The sequence below is a fragment of the Asterias rubens genome, chromosome 2 (genome assembly GCF_902459465.1).
Source record: "Asterias rubens chromosome 2, eAstRub1.3, whole genome shotgun sequence".
In the NCBI taxonomy this organism is placed as follows: Eukaryota; Metazoa; Echinodermata; class Asteroidea; order Forcipulatida; family Asteriidae; genus Asterias; species Asterias rubens.
Genome location: NC_047063.1, coordinates 928,136 through 949,489, shown reverse-complemented (window position 1 = coordinate 949,489; position 21,354 = coordinate 928,136). Strand labels below are relative to the sequence as shown.

Here is a 21,354-nt window from a genome sequence, read left to right as displayed (position 1 = left end):
GTCTGGGAGTTTGCTAAGACTTGACATTTTCTTTCAAGCAGGTCTTTAAGTATAAATGTAGCCATATGTAGAAACAAATACCAAACTTCTGACACTATCAACAGAGTATAATCATACACATTTTGAAAGTGCTCAAAAACAGATAAGACAAAAAACTTAACCAGTAATCATATTTCAGCTTATAAAATATATTTAATACTTTTTGGGTTGGGGAAAATCCAAAACAACTGGATGTTAACCACACCACAGTTAACGTGAACTCTAGCAAACTACTTAAAACTAACCACAAGTGTGTAAAGTTTCTAATCAGTTAATGTGCACACCAAATTGTATTCCCTCTGTCTGTGTTATTAAAATAGTAAGCTGTTAACCTTGGTAGTAGGGACACAATCTACCTTCTTCAAGAAAACAAGAGGCAATTGCCTCATGCCCCTAATCATTGCCTTGGTGCCCTTTAAATTGCTACATTGGAAATTGCAAATGTGACTCTTAGAGATTCCTTCTCTCCACCCCAAAACTACTGTGCCCTTCAATAAGAACAAATCCTTAATGTAAACGATTATTTCATGGAAAAAGGCAAACTCAATGCCTGTATTTGTTTTATGAAGGTGCCATGTTTTTGCAAAATCAGATCGAACTGTAGTAATTCACATGTTCATGCGTAGTAGGCAAAATGCAGTCTTAATTATTCGTAAGTGCGTCAGGCAATTAACTATTTTTTGCATTAAGTACTTTTAACAACAAATTCTCAACCTTGTGATGAATCATGTAATTCCAAATGTAATTTTACAACTCTTTCCAAATCTATCAATAACTTATGCTCATCTCCACAGTTAGCTCTATCTGATTTTAATATAACCAAGTTTACCCGAGCTGCTGAACACTTCTAGGTTCAAAGGTCGAAGTGCAATGTTGGCTGATGACTAATGTATTAATGAACAATCTTACACCATTTTCTTTGTCCCACAGAATCACATTAATAGTGGACAGCTACATACACATTATAAATGGCAAGCATGAGTTCAAAGTTCCCGGGTTGTACTGTAACCTTGGGTGTGATCACTGGTTTACAGCTGTCAGTTACAGGATGAATGGCTTCTAACTGCACCCCCAAACAACAAAGATATGGACAACATGGGCCTTTCTCAAACCTTGGCTTAGGCTTCGGCTCAGCCTCCGCGTGCTGATGTTGGTGCAATTCACGCTGAAAATGCAGGTTAAGGGCCAAGCTGCGTACACAGCGCGCTGAGCCTCAGCCTCAGCCTGAGCCGGAGCCCAAGCCGAGGTTTGAGAAAGGCTCCATGTAACAGGTTCATCAATGTCAACAAAATGTCAACAACTATAAAGCCCGGTTCATACTTCTGGCAAATATGAATGCAATACAAATTTCTGTTTTCGTAGCAAATATTTTGCAAGAGATTTTCCGAATTATTTGTTGCGAATTTGTGACGTAAAAATAAGTATCGCAAGTGTAAGAAGTATGAACCTGGCTTAAACTGTTTCTGATTTTTCATATCATGTAGAGAAGACAGGATTTGAAACGGATCTTTTCCTCAAACTGTCAAAGCTTACACGTTTCTGTGTTTAAGTCGCCAGAAATACAGACTGTGCAGAGCATTGAAGGTATAAAAAAAAAAAAACCAGTTCATTAACCGTAGCATTATGGTATGAAAACTACAGTACATAAAATTAAATCTTTTCACATGTTTCTTTGGTTATTAGTCGGCATTCTACCAATTTGAAATTAACTCTTAACGTGAAGCATTCATGCAGTATTTGTTTTAGCAGCTCTCTGGAATTCTGTCTTGGTTAATGTGGGAAGTTCTTGAACTAATCAGTCCACAACCTTAGGCTTGAACATCATGGTGTACAGACTCCTACAAGGTTGTCTCCTTCAAGCCTGGTTCTATATGAAGGTCATGATCTAACCAGCTTAAAACCATGTCCTGTATTGACGACATGAGGGGGTAACCACTTCATCTTCCAACGTTTCAAGCAGTTCCAGCAAGAAAAATTGTACTTGTCCAGAGCACTTGGAATTCTTAGGACTTTGATTAACGGGTGCGTCAAGCGAGGGAAGCTCTGCTGCCAGTGCTCTTCAATATCCTCATCCGTCGGTCTATGGAACTCAAACTCACTCCACATATGTGATACAGCATAAACGGCTTTCACATTCCTCCCTTCCTCCTTCCAAGTTGCCGTGTGGCTGCTCTCTGAAGAGCAATTGAAGTCTACCCATTCATGAGTGAAGTCCCCGACTGCCACCGACGCCCCGGTCTCAGAGTCTTTTGATTTGCCAATGACGCAGCCCTGCAATCCGATGACGTTGGTAGTGTTCTTAGGGATTTGTTTCAGCCAGTCTACACAGCTGTTTGCGTCTTGAATCAGAATGAGTCTTGATTGAGAGTCTTTGATGCTCGCTTCCTGCCATAGCTCTAGGATGGACTCAAACTTGAAGACTTCATTGTCTGAATCAAAGAAGAAGACAAATAATGTTTACTAGTTTTTTTTTTTATCAATCTAAAAAAAGAAATGTTTGTAGAAAATGGAACCTGTTCTGTGTATGCTTGCGGGAACAGATCTTTTAAAATCTGAACCCCCCCCCCCCAACAAAAAAAAATAAAAAATCGAAAGCAGAACCTAGGCTGCATTCCTCTTACACACACATTCAAGATCAGGGGAAGTGCTCATACAAGGGCAAATCTGAACAACCCATGCCAATATGATTTGAAAAAGCGAAGACGTCCTCGCTTCACTTTCCTGTAAGAACCATTGAGGACGTCGCTTAAAAACATTAACATTGGGAGAAGAAAGAGAAGTCCATGATCTACCAGTTAACAAATATGGGTGAGTAAAATAACTGTGTCTGCTGTGCAGGCCATCAATGGATCAGGGATGCCAATACAATGTGATGCCAATACAATGTGATAAACCTATGTATGGCATCTAAACAACATCAACCCAATGGAAACAACACCTCAAATTTGTTTCAGGATAAGTTATGGGAAAGTAATCCACAAAATGGTAAATCGGTGAGGATGAGTTGCGAATGGATTTGTTCAATATCAAGTTTACCCATTTCAAAGCTCATTTTATCCACAAGTTAAGTTCACTCAAATGCAGGAAAAGCCTGCATATCTATAATATGTTGAAACACTTTTTACGTCCTTTTAAGTACTTGCATAAAAATACAACCATTGGAAAAATTGCTATTATGACACAAGCAAAGTGGTATGCTTTCATTGTTTTCCCTGTCCATATTTAGTTCACCCTAAAATTGTCTTTGCTAATTATTCCTAAATGTTTTCAGATTGTTCAACCCTAACCATTCTTATCTTGTGAGAAGGTTTTAGTAAAGCGAAATCTCCATGGATGTACTTGGCGTCAGAACCCTAACTGGATTATGTTGGAACAACAAGTCGTCAGGCCTACAGAGGATCTATGATGCACTTTCAATAAGGTATGAACCAGGTTTTCAGATGTTTATCAAGAATTTTTAAAGAGATAGACAATAATGGGCAGCGAAAAACTCTACCTGCCAATGCCCAGTCCCCACTAGGATGCACATGACCACTGTAGTACACCAGGTAAGTGTCGAACCTCGGACCATCTGGCATCTGCCGAGCGAAAAAATTTCTCATCTTAGCCTTGAGGGTGGTGAGACTGAGCCCACTGGTGGAGAAATCACAGCTGAAGACATCGATCATGTGATGCAGAAAGAAACGCTGCATGGTGCTGAGGAGTCTAATAGAGCGACTGTTCACTTCCTCCATGCTGGATGCTGGGAGTAGAACCGGAGACCCGTCAACTCTGTGTTAGAAGGAGGGAAACAACACAAACATTTCAACCGCTAAAACCGACAAAAACTTTCTCAATCTAGTTACAGATGATAAATGTGACATGATATTTTGATATTCTGTCAAGCGTAATTTTTTTAGTGCTTAGCCATTTTCTGTGCTTATGCAGCTCTATGAAGTTGGAGCCTGATTTGGCTATTGTATATGTATGTAAAACAATCTTTTCAAATTTTTAATACCAGATTTACATTTCAAAATGTATTTTGAATATTTCTTACTTTTTTGCCCCATCTGAAACTAGATTGTTATGGATAGCTAAACTAGTGCAGTAAACATTGTAAACAAAAGTAATAGCCAAGAGGGAAACTGACTGGGTAAACTTTCAAATAATTTTGGGTTGAGCAATGATAAATTTACTTGGGCAGGACTTGACCCTGCAACATCCTGATTGATATTCCGGCGCTCTACCAAATGAGCTTTTTTTGCTCTAATTTGGCGGTCTCCCCGTTTCGTCAAAACCTTTCGCTCGAGGGTGCCAGTCAACATTTTTAACTGTCATGTAGACAGGGATCACTTTAATAAAATTCAGAAGACTTGATTGTTCTTCATGTGTTAGCACATTTGCCCCTTACCTACAGAAGGCTGATGGGCCAACAACTGCGTAACCCGTACATGTTCCTCCAAGTGACGTCCCTAACTCATACAGCACACCATGCAGCATACTCTCAATAGGAAGCACTATCAACCAACTTGCCATGAAAGCTGCATTATTATCCTGCCAAGACACCCCGCCCAGAAGCAACGTGGTGATGAACGTTGTGAAGATGAGGTTACGAGAGATGAGAGCGACGAAGCGCATGCCTTTGGCTGCCATGACCATACCGAGATTCCTATTGGTCTCTCCCTGTACACCGCAGTATGCCTGGTAGCATTCCGTCAGTTTGTTTGTAAATGTCCAGCATGAGATGATGAAGATGATGTGCAGACAAAACCACAGCAAACCAAAGACGATGAAAGCGGGAACAGCGTAGTACCACTCCTCATGGTTAACAGTCGACTCTCCAGCAAGAATAAAAAACACAATCTCAAAAGCAAGCACCAAGAGGATACAGATCTTCCTGAACCATCGATGTGTGCTAAACACGACATCCCACCTCTCCATGCCTGACAGACTGCAGTAGTACAAATCAAGAATGGGGTCCACAAAGAGACGAACAAAGAAACAACTCAATGCAACAACATTGAATGACAAATCCACTGTGTTAATGAAAGCTGCTATAGATATGGTAAGAAACATGGCAAGGCAAGGAATGGCAAGAATCACTTTCAGCCTTATTGTCATCAGTGTGAAAGCACATGCAAACACCATCAACCACATTGCGTACATGGCTTGGGTGTGTAAGAAACAGGCCACTGAGAACCCAACCAGTTGAAATATCTCCACATGGGTTAATAAGACAGATGAATACGTCACTAAACCACAAAAGCGCTGCACCACAGCCCAGAACACTTTGATTACCATACTTGTCATCAACATCACTGTGGTGACTACAACAGGAACCTCCTGAACCTGGTATGTCTCAATGTGTACAAACGATATAAGACCAAGAAGACAACCGCACCAGAGATGAGTGAAACTGGAACTAATATCCACCAAGCCAAAGTAGTAGTACAACATGCCACAGAATGCAAATAAGAACAAGCCACAACCACCGATGACAATCAACATAACATTGTCGGTTTTGAGCCAACTGGCATAAAGGCCTGCTGTTAACGCAGCCACCAGGATGATGTAATCCAAATACGCCAGCATGTACAAGCCGCACTTCACTTTCCTACTCTGCTCCATCGTTCTAAGGGGTAAGGCCAAGATGTGGCTGGTCAAATAACGAACGGAGTGCATGAAGACACTGGGTCAAGAAACCCTTCTCAGTCTGAAGATGATTTCAAGTCACGATCACATCATCTCATTGAACCTGCAACGATAAATCATAATGATTACAATAAAAACAACTTTTTGTTTGTTTACTTTTACTCACTGTATGAAACTAAAGTTATTGATTAAAGTGTGTATAATTTAAAAATTAAAACAATTTCTGATGCCGCACTAAAATAGGGATAACTTTATAGTGCAAGACTTTAAAAATGTATCGACAAAATATTTATTATTATGATCTAAATTATCTTAAAGGATTTGGGTACTTTTTCAAAATGTCCATAGATTTACATTAAACGTATAGGGTTTGAAGATAATGGTAGTGGAAAGCTTCCCTTCAAATATTACTTACTGAGGTGCTGTAGTTTTTTAGAAATGAGTAAAACGATGTCATGAAAATACGTTTGTAAATGCTTAAAATAAATTTCATGACATTGTTTTACTCATTTCCCAAAAACTACAACACATCAGCACATAATATTTTCAGGGAAGCTTTCTACTATCGTTATATTAAAACTGTGTGAGTTTGGTGTAAATCTGTGGACATTGTGTTTTTACTCCTACAAAAAGTACATACACCCGTTAATAGCACGTGCAATTTCCGCGCATATTTCAACTTCCCGAACAATCGCGGTCCCAACCATATGAAGTTTTAAGCGGGTGATATTTTGTTTCATCAATTATTTTTTTAAATATTGGGAAAAGTTTCCGTATGGCGCCACCACTTTTTTATTCGATATGAAATAATATAGTATATAATTTTAATACCTCAATGAGATATCCCTTTTAGTAAAAATGAGTGAAAAAGTGGTGGTGCCATACGGAAAGTTATCCATATTGTTGCTGTTAATGTTATGAGCATTTTTGACAAAGCAAATTTCCATTTTATGGACGATAAACATTACATTATGAATTGAACTTTAGTTAACTTTAGTTTATAACCATGTAAAACTACATAGTTGTTGGGAGTTCAATAATAAGTGACAAACAATAATTAATATGAAAGAAAATCAACTCGACAATACAATGTCACCGTGGTCAAGTGGTTAGACTGCACGACTTGCAATCACAAGGTTGTGGGTTCGAATCCCCCAGCTAACCGCTGATTTCACAATGACTAGAATATTCTTATTGTCATCTAGTTAATGAATCACAATTTCTTGATTAATTTGTGCAATTCATAAATTATGACATAATCATAGACATTAAACCAATGTTTGAGAGAGATTGGTTGTTGCCAGCTTGGTGGTGTTTACATCCCCTTGTGGGAGCTTGCCTAGTTCCCTTGATGGGAAGATCATCTAAACAAACAAACAAACAAACAAAATATAACAAACAAAACATTAACAAGCACCCGAGGCTGAACAATTTAAAATGTCCTGTGATTTTTTAAACATTATTTAAAATAGTTCAAAGTGCCTGTTCCTCTCTCTTTACTTCCCGTCAATGTCAATCCTTATAACTTGGCATAAATTAAAAGGAGATAAACTAAAGTGGCGACCGGAAACGATATTTTAGCCAAATGCAATGGTTTTTATGTATTTTTTCTTTTAAATTAAATAATGAAAAACAAATGAATGGATGGAAAAGGTGACATGAGATTCACGTCCAAAAGTTTAATTAAATAAGATACCTGAAGCTACGAAGACGCTCCACCGTAAACTTAAAGTAACTTCATATCCAGCCCACTTTTAAAAAGAAAATGACTCAATTCATCGTTGTTTTCCCCTACTTTTTTTTCTCACAATCTCAGAATCTGTGCAGTTACTATTGAGTATTGTGTGTACGGAAGATACGAAAGTACCAGTCGATAGTCTGTTACCGTTATAATAATTAACGTTTTCTTATACAAAGTTTCGCACTAGAGACGAGGAATAAGACACGATTGGTTAAACAAAAATGTCACTGACTGACAACAGAGGGCGCTTTTGCTCAAGGTCGTTGACATCGGTCTACGTCCAAAAACTCAAAAACTCTGTGCGGAAAAGGTAAGCATGGTCGTCATCTTTTTCATGTGTTTTGCTACTTTATTCCGTATAATTCACGAAGGTATTTTATTCCTGGTTACAAGTACCACAGCTTACTCCATGGCACTACTTGGGGCTAACCACAGCTGTGCCAGTTTTGAGTTGTTTTGATGGGGTTGGTTACACGATACACAGCAGTAGAGTTAACTTTTTGTAAAACACGCACACTACTACTGACTGCATGCATGCTAAGTCGCTGACAGTAGTTGTGTGTATGACTAATGAGTCTATGACATGAAGAGTGATTATAAAACTATGGAAACAATTAAACAAGTTGGTTGGACTTAGAATGCTTGGGCTTTTTTAAGGTATTAAGCTTGGTCTGAAGATACATCTGTCCGAAAAAAGGAATTAAAAAAAAAAAAAAAATTCAACTTGAAAATTTAAATTAAACATCAGGTTTGTGTTAAAAAAAAATAAAAAAAAATTCAAACACAAACTGCAAAGGGAAACTGCTTACTTGCACTGAGTTGACTTCGGACCGATTTGATTGTGAACCTAGTTCTAAGTTGACTTTGAACCAAGTTGACTTCGGACCAAGTTGACTTCGAACCGAGTTGACTTCGAACCAAGTTAACCTCGGACCGATCTGACCAGTACCCTGGAGTAATAATTGGATTGTTAAGTGCGGAGAAATTTTCAATCAAAGTGGTACTACTTGCACGTGCTTTGAAAACTTACTCTTTGGATCCATATACAGATGGTGGGCTGTAATGCGACTATAAAAAGACTCAGTCTTTTTAACATCAGTCACTGATGTTAAAAGATAGCCATAGCTCAACAAAGTTGGCTAGTTTACTCTCTTCTCAACACTACCTGATCATAAGGAATACAGGCCTCCCCAGATACATGTGTACAACTCTGCAAATATTTTTTTTTCTTTGAAGTTGTCTCATATTGGAACCAGCAAAAATGGGGGAGAAATTCTTTGCAGTTCAACAACAGATGCATAGAGACAATAACGATCTGCAGGATTACTTACGAGACCTCAAGAATTGGAGTTCAGACATCTCCAAGAAAGATGAAGCCTTAAAATCAGATCAAGTTACCGAAGACAAGGTCAGTTCTGCATAACTGCAAATTAATTTATTAAATTGTAAAGGATATTTGTTGGATGTTTTTAGCACAGTATACTGAGTACTTTCCTGAATTCTGTGAAAAAACTCCAACGGCAAATCACTTGGGTGGGATTCGAACCCAAGAACTTTGCATTGCTATGAGCAGATGTCTTACCTCTAGACCACCTAGCTACAATCCTGGCCAAAGTGCTTGGGCCACCCATTCCTAACGTTATATAAAACCATTCCCAGTCCACATCCCACTGAAAACATTGTCTCCCCGCCCCCTGTTCCCTTGCTCAATGTTGACTGTAATGCAGAAGAATACCGCCAATTGGAATCAACATTAGAAGGGGGCAGGGGCACAACTAGATATGGCTGGGATTGAAGCCAGGTCCCAGAGGCAGTCTAAATCCCATGTGTAGCAGCACAATTTAAACGTTATTTGTAGTTTTGCATCAGGGATGAAGAAAATAATTTGCTTTTTGAGTATTTGTGTTGATGCCACACTATTATTTTAGGGAAGAGAACATAATCATACATCTTCTAATTTTCCTACCAATACCTTAACCATGGATAACCAAATTTGCCTGCGTTCTCCTTTATTCACTTTGCAGCAAGGTTTCAAAAAGTAGCTCGGCACAAACAAGCATGCTCACACAAATTACAAGCCATAATGTTTGTTTTCACATCTAATATCTGTGACTTTTGTCCAGTCTTTCTTGCTTTAGCATAAAACTATATTCATTTTGGATTTTACCCAAATACACCGATTTGTGTACGCACTGTTTACCAAGTCCTTTCCCGAATTCTGTGAACAAAATCACTGGCATATTACTCAGGTGGGATTCCAACCCACGACCTTTGCAATTCTAGAGCAGTGTCATACCGATGTGTGTTAGCACTGTATTAAAGCATAAAATTGTTAAGCATTATTTTCTGCTTGAAAGCAGCTCTGTGAAATTGAACCCGGCCTTTATACCTGCGAATGTTTCATTTTAATATTTTTCTTCCCCCTTTTTTTTCTTCTTCTTTTTCTTTTGTAAAGATTAATTGTTTATTTGTTTATCATTGTTTCAGTCCCTTCCACCTGTGAGAAACCAACATCAGAAGAAACCCAACAAGAAGAAGAAGAAACCACCAAGCTCAAAGCAACAATCTGAGGCCAAGAAACCCCAGAATGGAACGCCTCCTGGGAAGTCTCGAATCAAAGCCTATGATTACAGGACGTGGGACAAGTTTGATGTGGTATGTGACCAACATCTTTCATTTTTAGTGATGTGTTACTATAGAGGGGCTCCAAAATCAAATTCAGTTTTGTGTTGCACTCATTTTTCAATAGAGTCCTCATAAACTGGGACAAAATTGCAAGTCTCTTACCTCCCGTTAAAATATTGCAAAATGTCCAAAATATGTTCATCCATTTCTTCAGACCTTCAAAACATAGGAAAAGGTCTTTCAATTGTCATTTTTGCCGTCTGGTTACAAGACTTATTGCCAAAAATTTAGGTGAGAATGGACCAGAATTGGTAATTTTGTGGCCATTTTGTTTATGCTTTAACAAAAAAATGCACTTGGGAACCGCTTTTATCGGATTCAGCACACCAGAAAATATTTATGAAAAAAGGCTAGTTCCCAACTTTTATCCCTAAATGCTCGCAGCTATTTTTCAGAAATTCCACCAGTCTATGACCTTAAAATGAGCTTTGTAAAACCATTTTTTGTTGGGAATTGTAATATACTGAATGGTCTCCATTTATGTATACAAATCGATATTTGCTGATATCTATTAGGACAAAGCATGTGCAGAGCTGGATAGTGATGAAGACTTGCCGGCAGACGTAAACGAGGATGAGGATGAGCGAATAGAAATAGATAGTGAGGAAGAAAGAGAACTAGAGATGCAACGCAGAATCCAACAAGCCAGTATGGAGAAAGACAAGGTATGGTAAACATTAATAAGGTAATAAAAGAGTGGGATAAGGGCTTAAATGTTAATTTAAAACCTGGATTCGAACCCACAACCGATGACTTGGCCAACAGACATTGAGCCCGATGCACTAGACCGCTTGGTCAAGACACGTCCGAACAATATGAAGATTGATTTCTCTGGAAATTATCATAAATGATCAACAAAAAATTGTAAGGGATTATTTCAATGGTGTTACAGCAAACCTCACCAAATCACATTCTATTCCTCTCACGCAAGCTTCCAATCCATCTGAAATTGTTATGTTTGATATTATAGGGCAATGCATTGTTCAAGAAAGGCAACTATGATGACGCTGTTATATGCTACACTGCAGGAATGGAGGCTGATCCAACCAACGCTATACTACCAGCCAATAGAGCCATGGCAAGACTCAAACAGAAGAGGTAAAAAGATCAACAGACTAGAGCAATATTAATTTTGGTTTTTACCCATACACCGATGTGTGTTAGCACTGTATACTCGGTACTTTCCCGAGTCCTGTGAAAAAAATATCACAGGCATATTACTCTGGTGAACCCACGACCCTTGCAATTCCAGAGCAGTGTCTTACCAACTAGGCTACCGACATCGCTCGGGAGCTAGAGGCAGTTTGAATCCTATGTTTTGGCAGCGGGTACCGCAACGATATATAATAGATGTTAAATTTGCATCGGGGATAAAGAATATTAATTTTGGTTTTTACTCATACACCAGAGCTGCCAACTCTTTTGGATTTTGCGGAAGACTCCCGTATTTGACGGCAATCTTCCGTCATCCCGCAAGCAGTCAAAATCTCCCGGATCCCCAACCTGTTAATGAAAAAATAATAAAATTGACGAATTTCCTAGCCCTCCGCCATGGCCCGTGTGTGTATAACGTTTGCGCGCGTGCATATTTAATTGCATAGATGCGCAGAAAAAGTTGTTCTAACCCTAGTTTCGTCTTCTGCGCATCCATACATGTGCGAGCATTGATCAACCTCGCCACCATGGGTAGCGTGCTATATCGATACCTCTCGTCACTAACCCCTGGAATAGATGATTGCACTTACAGTGGCGTATACTCGTGTGGGATCGTTACGACGCACTGCCCACGATTGAGCAAATGACGCTGCTACATCGTACACCACTGGGAACGTGGTTGGGAATGTAAAGCAAAATGGCGCCGCCCAGCAGAGCAACTGGTAAGTCGGTGAAGAAAATTAAATACGCTCAAAAATACAAAGAAGACTACCACAAAGAATGGCCTTGTATAAAGAAATCATCAAAGGATGAAAACCATGCCTTTTGCACTACGTGCAATTCAGAGGTATCTGTGAAATACGGCGGACGAAACGACATATTGAGACACATAGATTCCGACAAACATTGCAGTAGTGCAACAGCACGATCCAACACGCTAGGCATTGCAGATTTTTTTAGAAAATCGGGCTCTGATGACAGCAGTATAATAAAGGCGGAAACTTTATTCACAGGGTTTATAATTGAACATAACTTAAACGCTGCATCTTCTGACCATGCTGGTCCTCTTTTTAGACGAATGTTACCCGACAGTGCTTCAAAACTAGAAACATGTGCAAAACATTTAAAACATAAACAGCAATATTCTTTAGTAATATTTCAAATGTATATGTCTGTACATGAATATTGGTTTTTATGTCCGCAAAAATCGTCGTGACGCGTGCTGAGATTGAGTCTTTCTGACTTAAAAATAAAATCTTCCTAATTTTCAAAAACCAATGTTGGCAGCTCTGCATACACCGATGTGTGTTAGCACTGTATACTCGGTACTTTCCCGACACTAGAGCAAGTATAGGTGCTGACCTTATTAGCCATTTAAATCACGCATGCAATGTCTTTGTTTCACTCGAACTCGACTAGTGGTTTGACTCAACAAATATGGCAACAAGGTGATACCATAGTGAATAGACAAACTGTATGGCCCTTCAGCCTCCAATTCAGATATGACCTGAGACAATTTGCTGTAATATTTGCTGTTGAAAGCGCCCTCATGCATTAAAAAATACTGTCACTTAACTGATTAAACCACACTGCTATTGAGGTATATTTTTGGAACTCCTGAGCTGTCTGAGCTTTTCAATTTTTCTTAAGATCTTTTATTATTGACCTTAGGTATGAAGATGCAGAGAAGGACTGTGACAAGTCTGTTTCCATTGACTGCACATACGTTAAGGCTTATGCCAGGAGAGCAGCGGCACGGTTTGAGCTAGGCAGATTGGAAGAAGCCACGAAAGGTAGGTCAGAAGAAGACCCTGTTTGATTTGGTAACTGTGGCTGTTGCTAAGGATGTTTTTCTGGGCATCCTTGTTGCTTTAACGCTTGTTCGCCTGATGACCAAGCAGTGTTCTCTCTGAAACGTTCTCCCTTTATCCAAGCATAAATTTTCTCTTAGATTCAAAATAGTTTATGCCATCAACAGCTGTGGTGCTTCTTACTATATTAGTTTGTATGGTAATTTATGTTTGACATATATTTCCAAATCTAAGACCCTTCCTTTAAGGATGAACGCTAATCTGTCTTTGGGAGGTTTGCAATTCTATTATCTCCTTGCACCAATGTCGTATCTTACTGTCTGCCATGCTTGCCATATTGGAAGAAAAATGGAGCAACCAAGATTATTGTGTTGATGACATCAGGGCTCAATTTCATGGCACAGCTTACCGCCGACATCTGCGCTTATGATCACCATTTTCTGATTACTGTGCAAGCGCCAAATTTCTGCGCGCCAGCTGTGTAAGCGAAGAATGTCTATTAACATGGAGTATGCAGCTGCTTTAGCAAAACTTCCCTGCTTACCTGTGAAATACGCTTGGTATAAGCGCATACTTCCCTGCTTCTGTAAACGCTGATTCTTTGCATGCGGTAAGCAGAGCCCAAAAATTGGGCTGTGGTGAATTGGGTCAAAATGCTGACTGACCTTCATCAGGATTTCTCACTAGATGTTTGGTGTTTTGCCTTCACAGACTATCGGCAAGTGCTGAACCTGGAGCCCAGTAACAAACAAGCAGCTACAGAGATATACAAGATTACTAGAATAATAAAGGAAAGGGAAGATACAGAGAGGCAGAAACTAGACGGAGTGTATAACATAATACTTGCTGTTGACAAACCAGTCCATTTGAGGTCAAAGGTGAACACTTAGATGAAATTATCTTTTATTACTATTTACCTCCCTTTAAGCTGAATGTAATGTTAATCAGTAATGTTAGCCTGCCAATTCTTATAAGCCATATTTGTATTACACCTTTTATGCTGAATTGTTTTTGTAAACCTGCTAGCTGGAGGTAAACTTGATTGCTACATTGATTGTCTGTTACATTACATTTATTGATTGTTCATTTTCTATATCGTTTTTCAGTACCAGTTTTCACTGTTTGCCTGTCTATTAACTTTGCTATTGGTTGTTTACCAGTCTGCCTGTATGACTGCTTGTAAAAGGTTGTGTGTTTTTTCATACTGTCTGTTTTCCTTGTGGGTTGCCTCAGTGGTGTATGTGCATGATTGTGTGGCTCAAACATTATTCTTGCCATTTTCTATTTTTGTCATCCCCAAACTCAAATCTTCATGCTTCGCATTTTGTCGGTGTAATGTGTAAACTGAGTTCTTGTCCGCCTGAATATTAAGTGGACTGATTGTCATGGTTTTTATTGCCTATGAGATATTATAAATGTAATAATTAGCCTCTTTTTTTTAACCTGTGTTCAATTGCTGCTTTAAAAGAATATTTATTGAACTTTAAATGTTTTCTCTTTACACCAATACCCATTCTCTTCCCTCCTCTCCTCAGCCCCTTACTTTGGCTTTTTAAATCCATTTTGTAATTTCAGTCTGTTCATTTATAAACTAAACATCTTGTTACCTATCCTATTCTATGATGAATCATCGGTTCGCTCTCATGTATGTCTGTATGATTTTATCAGAATTTGGCCGAATTAATAATAATACTGTGAACTCCATTGACTCTTTAATTGCTTTTGAAACGTTGAAGAAACCCTTGAGGCGTATGGTTATTGAGGAGATAGGAACTTTGACTAGAGATGAAGAGGAGACAAAGACAACCCTTGACATACCCCAGGACCCAGCTGACATCCACAGGGTAGTTACTCCAATACAAAATAAAGGGTAAGTGGCCGAGAGGATAAGAGCACCAAACTCAAGCTGTGGCGCTTCTGTTCAGCAGAGTGTGGGTTCGAATCCCTGTCATGACACTTGTATCCCTGAGAAAGACAATTAACTATAGTTGCTTCTCTCCGCCCAGGGGTAATGGGTACCTGTGAGGGCAGAGATGGTTCTTGTGGTTGATTTAGCCGAGTAGCGCATATTGATGTTGCACAGGCTGTATACTCCCCATGGAGCTGAATGGTTTAAGGAATTAATTAAGGCCCAGTGACCAGGGGTAATAATGTTGGAAGCCCTTTGAGATGCCATTCGGGTGTGAGAAGCGGGTGTGAGAAGCGCTTTAAAAACAATTGGTCATTATTATTATTATAAAGTGTGGTTTGACGTCAAAGAAGCGATGTTCAATCGAATGTTCTTAAGTCAAGGATTTTCGTTCCAGGTTTAAACACCCCCAATGGGAGTAGAGAAACTGTCTGTGGTATTTATGAATACTTTATAATCATTTAATCATTACCCAACAGGGCACCAGTCCATCGGTCTGAGTTTCCTCCATCCACACCAACTCCGCCTACAGATACTATTCCAAATGTGCCTGGTACCCCGTCATCGTCCTACCAGTTACAGGCTGATTGGAAGTCACTGGAGAGATTCCCTGAGCAACTTTACCAGTATTTCAAGGTAAGCTAAGTTGGCATAGCAGTCTAAGTGTCAAAACAAAACAAAACAAAAGACAATAGAAGCGAAGTTCTAGAAACGATCTTGTCCCCTGATGATTTGCGATTTGAGGATCAGTTCTAAGATTTTCTTTTGCAATGAAATCTTTGCGATTTTACTATAGGTTGGCGACATGATTGGTTAAAAAATTGTGCGGCCAAAACAATGTGTTTTTATTATTTCAAGATTGTATTTATAAACTAGAGGTTGAGAGTAGACCCCACCGTGCGTCTTACAACCCTGGAAATTGTTTTTCACTACTCGCTATAGATTGCTCTATGGTGAGAATCAGACTTATTTGTGAATGCAGAGGTATTTACCAAATGCGAGTTAAAATTTTTGCAAGCATGTACAAATTAGTCTGGCTCTCCCAATTCTGCTAATTTGGAACCCTGTCTCCCTGGGGTTCTTGGCTAGTACAGAGAATAAGTTTGCTTTTTAAAGTTTCTTTGGCTTCGTATTCTGAATAAATGAAAGAAAACAAAATGTGATGCGTGAAATATGCAACGTAAATTTTAAATTTTGTGTATTCAGTTTCTTGAAAAAATCTTTCTGGGTAGCTTCCCCAAGTCGACCCAGGTGTGCTCATCCGGCTGGCGTATTTTGTTTTCCAGGACGAACGTGGGCAGACAATTACCCCAAGTTCTTCCTGGAAAAACAAAATACGCATCCGGTTGAGTCCCTGTCATGAGCTAATCGAACGATCACTCGCCCTTCTCGTGGTGATGTCAGTGCACCTCGGGCCAGCCCCAAATGCCCCTAATCGAATGCACCTAATAACAAATCTGACCATTTGTTTATGACGATACTACTACATGCTGAGCACCTATCTCAATTGTTTGTGAATTAAGGGCAGTACTGCATCATTTTCTTATCTCTAGTTTTCTTCATGTTCTTAATGTTTTTCTTAACATAGAAAATCTCCCCTGAGTCCTACAAGAAGCTATTCCAGCAGTCTTTGGATTCAACGTTACTGATGAAGATTTTAAATCTTCTACAAGACCAGTTTATCAAGTAAGTCATTACCTTGCATTAAGTCTCTGGCCTAATTTCATAGAGCTGCTTAAGCACAAAAAGTAGCAAATCACAACAAAAGTATGCTTACCGGAATAAGGTTACCAGGCCAAATAATATGTATAATGTATTATGTGTGACTGGTATCATGTTCATTTTTGCTCAGCAGAAACTAAATCAGAATCACTCAAACTAAATTATCTGTTTATCATTGTTCCTTTTGTTCTGTATGATTATATTTGTGAAGTTTTCCTCCATGCTATTTTGTTGAAATTTGATTGTAAAATCTCCCTGATTGTTGATAATTTTTGCTTACTATGTCACATGAGGCATTACATGGTGAGGTAGCAATGTATATTTGCTGACGGCCAAATTTATATTTGGTTTGTTGTAACACCATGTGTATATCTACTTGCAGGGTAGATTATTTTCTTCTGAGAACTTGTCTTACTATATTGTTTTATTCCACAGAGTATATTTATCTTTTGACAGTTTGTTTTGTGGAGACTTCTCATTTCACATGTAATTCCCTGATTGTTGTCTGAAGTCTCCCTGATTGCATAATGAATGTTGACTGTTCTAGGTTTTGGTTTTAATATATTGTATGTTAATTGAAACAGTTTTTGCCCCATTCTGCGAATGTCAAGTGTTACAAAAAAACAGTTGTTCTGTAATGGAGCAGAAAAAAATCCATACCTTCTAACTGTGCATATTTTCTAGGGACTGTCGCTATTTATGAGAATTCCAATGTCAGAAATAGAGATGGTCCCTAATTTTGAAAAACTTGTAATATTAAACTGTCTTTCATTTTTGTCGTCTAGTGTTAAACCAAGCTATAAACCAACTGCATAAAATTTGTTTTATTTATTGATTGATTTATTAATTGATTAATGTATACAGGTATGTATTGTATTTAATGTATTTATTTAGACTGTTAGGTATTTAGGCATTGAGTTGTTGAGTCATTTGGTTAATTATTTAATTTGTTAGATATTTATTTCACTTTTGTATTGTATTTAATGTATTTATTTAGACTGTTAGGTATTTAGGCATTGAGTTGTTGAGTCATTTGGTTAATTATTTAATTTGTTAGATATTTATTTCACTTTTTTTTTATTATTTATTATTTCAAGTAGTTAAACTGCATTTTTTGCCATAAACTCAATTAAACTTATGTTTACTTTTTCAACTAGATATAAACATGGTTAACTTAACGGTACATTAAATAATAATAAAATTAATAATAATAATACCCATTGTTTTGTTTCATGTTTGGTTACCCAAATTGAAATACTGACATGTCTTGTTTGTGTTTGTAAACAGACAAGGAGAACGTGTCTATGAAATCCTGGAGAACCTCTCCCAGGTCAAAAGATTTGAAATGAACATCATGTTCATGTCATCCAAAGATAAACAAGGTAGGTGCAATATAGTGGAGGGATGTATGCTGTACTCATAAAAAAGAGGGGCACTCAGGGGGGGGGGCATATGCCCGCTCCAAGTGCCATTTACCTGCCCCCACTCCCCCCTGCCCCCACACAGCAATAGTCTTCAGGAAAGTCTACACAATATGGGCCACTTGTCTTGCTTTTCTCAACCATTGGCATCACAAGCATGACAAGATGCAATCATTGTGATAAACAAAAAAATATATATATAAATATTTTTAACCACATAGTCCTGCTTTTCAGACATTTGTTTCCATTGATCTCTTTTTGGTTGGGGTGCGACTAGAGTAGGGAAGTGATGAGAGGCTGAAGCCCCCAACCCTACCCCATTTAAGCCACTGATCACGGCCATACAAAACATAAATACTTGTTGAATCATGTTTTCTGGGGGTCGGCTACTCTTCACTGTTGTTTTCTTTGCGTAATACACGTGCCTATTGATTATTTGTTATTGTGTAGCCTCTACGTGGTTTTAGTGTAGATTGTGTTAAATTTGCATCGGGGTTAAAGAATATTAATTTTGGTTTTTACCCATACACCGATGTGTGTTAGCTAGCTACCGGGCAACCCCGATGGTCTAGTTGGTAAGACACTGCTCTAGATCTGCAAGGGTCTAGGTGCGAATCCCACCCGAGTAATATGCCTGTGATATTTGTTCACAGGACTCGGGGGAAAGTACTGAGTATACAGTGCTAACACACATTGGTGTATGGGTAAAAACCAAAATTAGTAGTGTAGATTTTGTTTTGTAATTTTGATGTTTTGTAGACTTGAAACCAAAGTGAATTTCACTGCATATTATATCTACATGTATTTAAATAGGTGTGAAAATTAAACAAACTATTGCCACTTCGGTAGCTTAGTTTGCTGCCAGATCTGATCCCCATACATGTCACTAATAACTCTTTTACATGTCCCTCTTGTTTTCAGTTGTGCAAGAACTCTTCAGCTACATGCAGAGCTCTGAAGCTGAAAGGGCTTCAGAGTTGGACAAACTTGGGAAGAAATATGGGTTATGACATGACATATAAGTGTCAAAGAGTGTAAATTTTGCCCAACCAAACTTGTGCTGCTTTAATGCGGTAGGCAGCTGGAGTTATGAAGAATTATGCACCATGCTCTTACCCTGTACCCCCCCCCCCCTCCTCCACCCTACCGCTCCCCCTGCACCATTCCTTTAAATGAAAAAAAAAGAGAAAACAAAGTTGTTATTTTTTTTTGTTCTCAGAACCTTTTGACTTGTGCAACATGGGTTTGTTTTTTGGAGGGTGTTTTTTTTTTTTTTTTGGGGGGGGGGGGATGTGGGTTGATTGTGTGCTGATTTTTTTTGGGGGGAAGGGTTGGAAAACAATGGCTGGTAATCATTTCCAACCCATATTCTTGTTCAACCAACGACTGTAGTCTGTTTGATTTAAACCGTTTTCCTACAAATGAAGGATGCAGAGAAGGCAGAATATTCTGTGTCACTATTTCTCTCAATTTTTATAGGGTGTTGTGTCCGAGTGATTTAGAGATTCAAGTTCAAGTCAATGGAGGGTGGGTTCCAATCCCAGTTGTATTATGGCACTTGTGTCATTGAGCAAGACACTTCACGCTAGTTGCTTGTCTTCACCCAGGGGGTATAAATGGGTACCTGCGAGGGTAGAGGTTGATATTGTGTATGTAAAGGCCACTGGAGGGCCAGGGCGGCTCAGGGCTGTTAACTCCCCAGTGAGCCGAGACCCATTGGCCCAAAGTTAGACCAGGGCACTAATGTAAACTGCATTGATATGTTTTTGTAAACTGGCTAATAAGTTATTATTATACATGTAAATAAGATAATTGTCTGAAGTTGTACGTGATATGAACGTTGCATTTCCTCAAAATTGATAACAAAAATAAAACACTTGACTTCCATTTTTTTATTTTAATGTTAAGAGCACTTTATTCTGCAAAATGCATGTAAACCGCTGAGTAATCAAAAATATAATCCGTTAATGTTTTAAGTTTAACAACTTTTGACGAACACTTGGAAAGTTGTACACTCTTTTATAAATATAGTGCCACGTAAACAAAATAAAAAAATATAAAGAGTACATTAAAGAAGAAATAAAAGTAACATTGGTGGCTTTGGGAAGTGTACATTGACCCAAATCACTTTTACAAATAACGTCTTTTTCATGAACAGCCAACTCTAACAAATTAAACATTTTGGGCAAATAGGATGTGGCTTTAAACATTTGAACATTTTGAAAGTCCAAAAATAGTTTTGATAACACTAATTTAACCAGACTTACAGTTTGGGTTTTCACGAAAAGCTATTCTTTGAATTGCCATTCTTTAGCACTGACTCGGTGTGAAAAACAAATGCTCAACCTTTGTGGGTTTTACAATGTAAAATGCAGCTTGTAGATATTTTGGAGTTTTCACAAACAGCCGATTCCATTTGTGAATTGGTTTGTAACAAGCGCTGCACAAACCTTAATTTTATTAAGTTGTTAACTACTCATCGATTAAACTTACTATGATCAAAATAACCCCAGAAATACACGATGTAATAATTTCTACTGTCATGTTTGCTGAAATGTCAAAGTTAAGTTGGCAAACAGTCGGCGGCAAGTTAAAGATTAAAAAAATGCATTCTCTAAAGATGAAAGTTTGGCTTGAGTGGTTAAATTGGCTTCAGAAAAACAGTGATGAAATAAAAGAACATTTTAAAGTAACCTATAGAAGAAATTAGTGTCACATAAAACCACCAACTTTAAAAGCTGTAACAGCAACCAATTTCAAAGATAATTTTATTTTTGTAAAAGATTTTAGGTTGTACATTTAACTGACTTGTTTGTCAGCATGGTTAGAAATACGGTAGATGCCGTATCGTCTCAACCACTTTTAGTATTAAAATATTTAATTTCTTAAAATTTCTGTGAATATTTTGACATATCTTAAAGGCAGTGGACACTATTGGTAATTACTCAAAATTATTATCACCACAAAACCTTTCTTTATTACCAGTAATGGGGAGAGGTTTATAGTATAAAACATTGTGAGAAACAGCTCCCTCTGAAGTGGCGTAGTTTTCGAGAAAGAAGTAATTTTCCAGGAATTTGATTTCGAGACCTCAGATTTAGAATTTGAGGTCTCGAAATCAAGCATCAGAAAGCACACAACTTCGTGTGACGAGGGTGTTTTTTATTTTCATTATTATCTCGCAACTTCTACAACCGATTGAGCTCAAATTTTCACAGGTTTGTTATTTTATGCATAAGT

The 21,354-nt window shown here is 38.3% G+C and overlaps 2 protein-coding genes across 2 annotated transcripts; one reads left to right on the top strand and one right to left on the bottom strand.

Annotated features, from left to right (window-relative positions):
• On the bottom strand, window positions 1-7,523 carry LOC117304033 (transmembrane protein 168-like). Its single transcript, XM_033788513.1, has 4 exons — window positions 7,367-7,523; window positions 4,430-5,773; window positions 3,536-3,810; window positions 1-2,468 (listed from the first exon to the last, which is right to left on the bottom strand). Exons 2-4 carry the CDS (start codon window positions 5,698-5,700, stop codon window positions 1,918-1,920), a joined length of 2,097 nt encoding a protein of 698 aa, XP_033644404.1. The 5' UTR covers window positions 5,701-5,773; window positions 7,367-7,523; the 3' UTR covers window positions 1-1,917.
• Window positions 7,524-7,547: 24 nt separating this feature from the next.
• LOC117304043 (RNA polymerase II-associated protein 3-like) lies at window positions 7,548-20,613 on the top strand. The gene is made up of 12 exons (XM_033788524.1): window positions 7,548-7,721; window positions 8,648-8,819; window positions 9,899-10,066; window positions 10,612-10,761; window positions 11,067-11,194; window positions 12,923-13,044; window positions 13,774-13,940; window positions 14,799-14,932; window positions 15,451-15,607; window positions 16,560-16,657; window positions 17,981-18,075; window positions 19,036-20,613. Exons 1-12 carry the CDS (start codon window positions 7,633-7,635, stop codon window positions 19,122-19,124), a joined length of 1,569 nt encoding a protein of 522 aa, XP_033644415.1. The 5' UTR covers window positions 7,548-7,632; the 3' UTR covers window positions 19,125-20,613.
• The last annotated feature ends 741 nt before the right edge of the window (window positions 20,614-21,354 follow it).